The sequence below is a fragment of the Montipora foliosa genome, chromosome 1 (assembly GCF_036669935.1).
Source record: "Montipora foliosa isolate CH-2021 chromosome 1, ASM3666993v2, whole genome shotgun sequence".
In the NCBI taxonomy this organism is placed as follows: Eukaryota; Metazoa; Cnidaria; class Anthozoa; order Scleractinia; family Acroporidae; genus Montipora; species Montipora foliosa.
Genome location: NC_090869.1, coordinates 65,397,569 through 65,405,068, shown reverse-complemented (window position 1 = coordinate 65,405,068; position 7,500 = coordinate 65,397,569). Strand labels below are relative to the sequence as shown.

General features: G+C 41.2%; 1 protein-coding gene and 1 pseudogene across 1 annotated transcript in view; one reads left to right on the top strand and one right to left on the bottom strand.

Moving 5' to 3' along the window:
* LOC137972584 (uncharacterized) overlaps positions 1-3,637 on the bottom strand; it is a 5,397-nt gene extending 1,760 nt beyond the window's left edge. Inside the window, exon 1 of the mRNA XM_068819328.1 lies at positions 1-3,637. This exon is cut by the window's left edge and continues 1,760 nt beyond it. Within this exon, the coding sequence (XP_068675429.1) occupies positions 1-3,637 (3,637 nt within the window).
* A 1,771-nt stretch (positions 3,638-5,408) lies between these two features.
* LOC137980352 (G-protein coupled receptor 39-like) overlaps positions 5,409-7,500 on the top strand; it is a 3,876-nt pseudogene continuing 1,784 nt past the window's right edge.

The following is a 7,500-nucleotide window of genomic DNA, read 5'->3' as shown; positions in this document are numbered from 1 at the left end:
AGTACCTCCACTGCTCAGGGCGTGAATTCCTTCGAATTTCGGCCACTCGATTCTCAACAAACTGCTTGTACTCCTTATCAGTGTTTGTGATCCACCACAGCGAAATCATCGAATCTGTCCAGTTAAAAATATCGTCAATTTTTACGCCGTCTAATGCTTGACTCACGCTGTTCAACAATCTGGTCGCAGTTAAGTTGGACAGCAACTCCAGACGAGGGATATTTTGTTTAGCTAATGGTGCAACTCTTGTCTTCGAAGATACTATCTGACATTCCACCCTCGCCTCATACTCTACTCTCATGTAGACCACAGCTCCATAAGCCTTTTCCGATGCGTCAGCAAAACAGTGAAGTTGGACTGAAATGACCTTGTCTCCATTCAATCCCTTAGCATAACATCTCCTAAAGCTCACTCTTCCAGCCTGTCTCAAATCCGATTGAGTCGCCAGCCACTGATGATTGAGTTCAGCATCGACCAACTCGTCCCAGTCTTTTCCAGCCTTGCAGAGTTTCTGAAACATCATCTTAAATGGAAGAATGACCGGAGCTATCAACCCCAAGGGGTCAAAAAACCTTGTAGCTGTACTGAGAATCAATCTTCTTGTTGCTGGTTGGGCATCTACATCTCCCAATGTCTTGTTCAGATCATAAATCAGTTCATCTTGGGTTGGGTTCCAAAGCATTCCCAAAACCTTTTGCTCCTTTTCTGTACTTTGCTTGAAAACTGATTTAGAGAAGCTTTCGTCTTCTTCTTCTACTCTAGGTCCATTGCTCATTTCAAAGTCATCACTGAAAGCTTCATCTTGTTCTAGTGATTTCAGCAGACTTTCTGAATTGCTACTCCACTTTCTCATATTGAAGCCTCCTGACTTAAGACAGAGCTTTATCTTCTTAGCCAATTTGAACGCACTATCCACGTCACCATTTCCAGACACATAGTCATCAACATATAAAGACTTCAACAGCTCTCTTGCAAGTGCACTGTCCACTGGCAAACATGTGTTCAAATGGTGTCTGATTGTGGCATTTAGAATGAAAGGACTTGAGTTTACACCAAATACCACACGAGCAAAACGTAGTACCATGACTGCTGGACTTTCCTTATTCGGATCTTCAACCCATAAAAATCTCACAAAGTCCCTGTGTTCAGGATCAATCTCAATGTTCAAAAACGCCTTCTCAATGTCTGCAGTTAGGGCAACTTCATGGATTCTGAACCTCAGCAAAATGTCAAATAACAAGGGATTAAGAGAAGGTCCAATGTGCAGACAGTAATTTAAACTAGGCCCAAACACTTTAGGTGAGGCATCGTATACAACTCTCACCTTAGTTGTATCTCTGTCAAGTCTCACTACTGTCCTGTGTGGAAGATAGTGGACATCTCCAGGTGGTGGTATTTGATCTTGTGGTACCATTTCAACCACACCACTGTGCAGTTGCTCTCTAATCACACCATCATACTGCTTCAGAATTTCTGGTTGGTTCTTGAGCTTCTTGATTGTTGTTGTCAGTCTACGCAATGCCACTGTATAATTGTCTGGTAACATGGGGTGATTATCCTTGAATGGTAACTTGACCTGGTATCTCTTTCCAGTAAATGTGATGTCATTTGAAAACTTGTCATAGACTGAAGTTTCATGTTCCTTAATGCCCAAAGTTTCTAAGTCCCAAAATTTCTGCAGATCATCCTTCATATCACTTATCTCTGTGGACTCTATCTTTAACACATGCGTGGAACTCAGATTCACAGTGCATGACCTTGTCAATGTTGAGCACATAGTTGGTCCTGATAAAACCCAACCTAAATTGGTTTCAAGGGCTACTGGTCCATAGGGATCTCCTTTAATGATGTTCCCAGTAAAGAACGACCAGTAATAATCTGCTCCTATCAGCACATCAACACTGACAGAATCACTTGTATCACATGCAAGTTGTAGACCCTGCAAGTAGGGGTAGCATTCCAACGTGGTTCGAGTCTGTTGATTGGACACTGGGCTGCAAATTACTGGTACAACATGTGAGGTGATATACACATTCATTTCATCCAATGTTCTGACACACAATTGCACAACATCACATTCCTTCACAGAGGCTGAGTTATCTCCAAATGTTTTGATCAAAAGTGTCTCCTTACCAATGGTTGGTAGGTTCAATTGTTCACATGCCTTACTGGTTATGTATGATCTCTGGCTACAGGAATCAAATATCACATGGGCATTCAATCCAAGTTGTTGGTTATCTGGTCTGCAAACAAAGGCTTGGGCTACCTGTAACAACACAGAGTTGGCATTGTTGCTAACGTGCATTGCTGAAGTTCCAGCTTCTCTGCTCCTATCTTGAGATGATCCAGATCCATGTGGTGTTTCCTCGTCACGAACTACATTCCTGGATGTTGGAATGTTCCTTATTCTTTCACAAATGGTTACATGATGTCTACCTTCACAGTTAAAGCATTTTGCCTTTGACGGACAATTTGTGGAGATATGGCCACCCTTCAGGCACACAAAACACTTGCCATTTCGTCTCAGAATTGTTCTCCTAGCTTTCGGTTCAGTGATGGTCATGCAGTTAATGGATTTGTGATTCTTCTTGCAAAAAACACATTGTTGAGTAAATTCCTCACTGCCTGTATAAAGGGCAGAGGCAGAATGGGGTTGTTTGCTTCTTGCTCTGTACTGTTCAAACCTGGGTGTATTGGCATTTGCACCACTTGTTTTCATTGCAGTACATCTTTCCCTGGCTTCCAACTCAGTTTTCAGTGCACTCAACAAGGCATCAAGATTCCATGATTCCTCACTGCCAAACTTACGGCTTACAACCAATCGTAATTCTGAGGGGATTTTTTCCATCACGACTGGGACCAATAAATTCCCAAAGGACCGTGATTCAACTCCTAACGCATTCAAACCTCGGATGTTGATTTCAATCTTGTCAAACAATTCACGTAATTTCTTTGTTTCATGCACTGAATTGACAGATGGAAGTTTCAATAAGGCATCCATATAATTTGATATCAGCAACTGCGGTTTACCAAATCGGTCCTTAAGAATGTCAATGGCTACTTTATAATTGTCTGCGGTCAGAGGCAGTCCAGCAATTGCGGATTCAGCATTGCTTGTTACACAACTCTTCAGATAGGTGAATTTTTCAATGGCCGAGATGCCAGTATTTCCATCGACAGCAGATTTAAATGTGTCCCAGAAACCCTGCCATTCTTGATAATTTCCCGAAAATGATTTGAGTTCGAGTTTAGGTAGTTTCACTTTTGCGCTTTCGGTATTTCTGGTACTACTATTTTCCTGATTTGTCGCATGGGCCTGTTTGTGTTCGCCATGTTTCCCTTTCTCCAAACTCAAATCGATTTTCGCTAAAATACTGTAAACGTGCTCACAAAACTCACCAGAATCTTCTATTTCTTTCTCCAGTTCCTTTGGTTTGGTGAGCTCTAATATTGTTTCATCCAGCTTTTTTGTCGTTTCCAATTTTTCGATCAACAAGGCTTTCAGAGCCGTTAACTTTTCCCTGAACGACGTTAAATCTCCCACGTGTTCTGTCAAAATTTTCTCAACATTCCCCACTGTTTTGTACACAAAGGTCCTGTGTGCATCTCGTATTTTCCTGGTCTTGTCGATATTCATGACGCTTTATGTCCATAAACACCCTTTTTGAGTAGACTTCGCCTTTTCCAAGTAGACTTTTCCAATTCAAAAAATCCTTCGATGACGGCAACAGCTTTGTTGTTCTACTCCTTCTTGTATTTCCTCCGACTCGAAAGGACCATGTAATGAATCTTTATGGTATATTTAATTCATTTCCTGGTGAATAATCTCTTTACAATTTTCCATACGAATTACCACTTCACTCGACGGTTTCAGGCCTTAAGCACGGTTGAAATCTAAAACTCAATACTCAACTTGACACTCGAAGCGATCCGACGATCGATCAACACTCAAACTATAAGTCCTTCTACACGTGACTTTCTTCCCGCCACACGTAATGTATGCTTATTTATGTCAAATCTATTTTTAACAATCAGAGCCAAAGAAGGACAGAGATGGCGGACAAGATAAGAATTTCGCGTTCAAGTGAAAAGTCTTATTAAAAGCTTACATCATAAAAGAGTGACATAACCTCTTCAAATTGACCTTGGTGACCAAATGCCTTGACTCTTATTCTACTTATGTATATGCAAGAGAGTATGAAGGTAAGAGAGGTAATCCCTCATATTGGCCCTATTCCCATCGTGATCCCTCTTAAGTTATTTTTAGCTCTTCTGCGAGATCCCGTATTCCCACGAGGGTTAACTGATAGCCAATCACATGTTCCCATTTTTACCAATGTTGACAGCTGAGCGAATTCCCACGCAATGATTCGCGTCGTTCGCGAAAATGGGGACATATGATTGGCTACAAGTTAACCCTCGTGGGAATCCCGGATCTCGCAGGAGATCTAAAAATAACTTAAGAGGGATTACGATGGGAATAGGGCCAATATGAGGGATTACCTCTCTTACCTTCATACTCTCTTGGTATATGCTAATGCTAGCTGTATTCAACTGACGTCAAGCACAGACTCGCCAAAATTAAGCACGATTCACGTGCACCAAGAAAATCAATCACGTTCAAAGTGAATTGTACATGTAACAAACCTGTCTCGTGCAATTTCTGCGGCAGGTTTTTAAGGCGATTAACCGCATTTTCCTAGGCTTTTTGTCTGAAATGGCCCAGTTTTAAGGAAATATTAAATTGCATTTTTTGACATTTTTTTTGACAGCGACAGGTCTCTGCGACAAGTTGCTCCATGTGTACTACTTGCAAAACAAGTCGCTGCGACACGACGCCTGTTCGGTGCACACGCAGTGATCTCGGAGGGGGAATGTACACTAGTCTTCTAATTTAATATGGCTGGCCATATGACGCTCTCTCATTGGTTCATTTATATTTTGTCGCAGCGACTTGTTGCCGGAAGTGTACACACGATGCTTTCGCTAATTTTGTCGCTGCGATAAGTCGCACGAATTCAAACTGGTTTGAATTCGTGCGACTGATCGCGGCGACAAAATTCTGCCGCAGCGACAACGATTTTCATCAAATTAACCGTGTCACACAAGGCGAATTGTTGCGGCGACTTGTCCACGCGACGTGTCGCAGCGACTTATCGCCTTAGTGTGCGCGGTAAAACGTAGTTTACAATTCGTTCTGTAAATATAATAATTTTTATTATATAAGTGTACTCGAGAATCACGAAAAACCTTGCGCCGGAGGGACTCTTCCGTGTATCCCGTGGAATTGTTAACTTAGCTTAATTGCCTTGATGACCATTGTAATCCCACGAAATTATTCGAAAAACATGAGCAAATTTATGTATACTAAAAAGGGAAAGAAAAAGTGGGTTAGGGGAGCAATTGAAATCCTAGATGTATTGCGGAGGAAAATATCATTTTAGCATTAGAAGTAAATGGTTTTATAAGCATTCTAACATAGTCGCCTAATGTTTCTTTGCTCCGGGAAATGTACGGTTTGTTAAAAAAATACGTGGCCATGACACCAAATGCGTGAGTTGCGTTTATTTTCTACCTGGTGATTTACATGAAAGACAGAGTTACACGGTTGACAGCCTGACATCTGCCACCTGTCATAAGGAATACTAAAGTATGAGAAAGAACAGAAATACGTCTCTTGCTTTGAAAAAGAAAAAAAAAAAAACAATTTAGATATAAAGAGTTTATGCTTTTTAATTTAAAATGGGTGGTTGTATGCTGACAAGTCACGCCATTCAAAGATTGTGCTAAATTATACTCAATGTGAGGTAAATATGTTGCTCAATAATCATATTAAGTTGAAAACTGCGATAAGCGAAACCACATTACCGTGATTGCTGGATCATTTAATTTCCTCGGAAATCACAGGTGACAAAGAAAAGAAGAAGGAGAAAACGGTCAAACCAAGAGATCAAGAAGAAAGAACAGGGAACGGTTCGGAAGGCTTAATAACGAGCCCGAAGCCCGGATGGCCAGCGACACGGCAAAAGATCGCAATAGCAAACAGCTTGGCTTTGTTTGGATCGATGCTATTTTCGCCATCGAATTTGTCGTCATCGTTATTATGAACGCTTACACTATCGCCGTCTTTGCAAGAAACCAAAACTTGTGCAAGCGAACGACTTATCTAATTATAAATCTCACCATAGCGGACCTACTTTCGGGAGCAGTTTCAGGACCTTTGGAATTATTCTACATGAATCGGACATTGGACCTCCATGCTGGTTTTAGTTGGCAAAAACTGAGTAGCGTCACATTTCTGAGCATATTTACCATATCGTCGTTGACTAATCTTTCTTTAATCTCCTTAGAACGCCTTCATGCAACAGTTTATCCGTTTAGTCATTGTTCACTTGGAGGAAAAGTGTATTTTAAAGCCATTTTATTCAGTTGGGTTTTGTCTGTCTTGGTCTCGTGTGTGGACGCTGTTCTTTTCGTCTTCATGCCGGTTAAAATTTTTTACGCCTGGGCATCACATATCGTTTTCGCTCTTCTGATAGTCGCGTTCTCTTACATAACCATTGCAGTTAAAGTCCACAAACATCCTCCTCCAGTGCCTCATGGCACGGTTGCTGATTCTGGTACCAAATTATCAATAACACTTTTATAGTAACTGTTGTATCTCTGGTGACGACTTTACCGTGGGCCTTATATGCAGCCATCAAGCCTATGCATATTTGGAACAGAAAGTCCCAAATTGAGAGTGAACTCACTATTAATTACATCGTCCATGGACTCTATTACGCGTGTTCAGTTGCAAATCCATTGATTTATTCCATAAGAATGAAAAAGTTTAGGAAAGCAGTGATCAAAGGACTCCCTTGCAAGAGGTCACTCGAGGAGTCAAGACTTATCAAGCAATTGAACTTGATGCAGCCTGACGCTTGGGATTTGCCAACGTAAAAATCTTCTTCCCAGGACCTGTCGGTCTTAACAAAAAGGATTAGCATGCGCATTAGGAATGCGAGGTCGAGTGCGAGTTTTTTCCTCGTGCGCCTCAGGCGTCTACGTGCACAGAATCGAAAACATTTGCACGCCGGTGCGTATTGCAATATAAAGGCGTCTGATCATGGTTGTTAAAAGTAACACTGCAAAAAGGAATTCGGTGGAGTAAATCAGGGTACTATATCCGGGTGCTCTTCATTCCATTTCCAGTCAGCACACAAGTGACTCGTGTTTGACGCATCGATATTCGAGTTTTCTATTTTTTGCGTATATTTAACCAAGACTAATAGGCCAATTTCGATATATTAAAATTCAGTCCGAAACAAAAGGCATGATCTCGAGGCTCTGGGGAATAAACTCATATAAATCCTTATATTTATTCCCCAGAGCCTCGAGATGATATAAACACAGGTGTGTTTTCATGTGGTGTTTCATTGGGTATCAAGACTCATCCTCCTGACCAAAATAGGCATCATTATTGGCTGCTGAATTATTAATGAGTCTGAGAAATAAAAT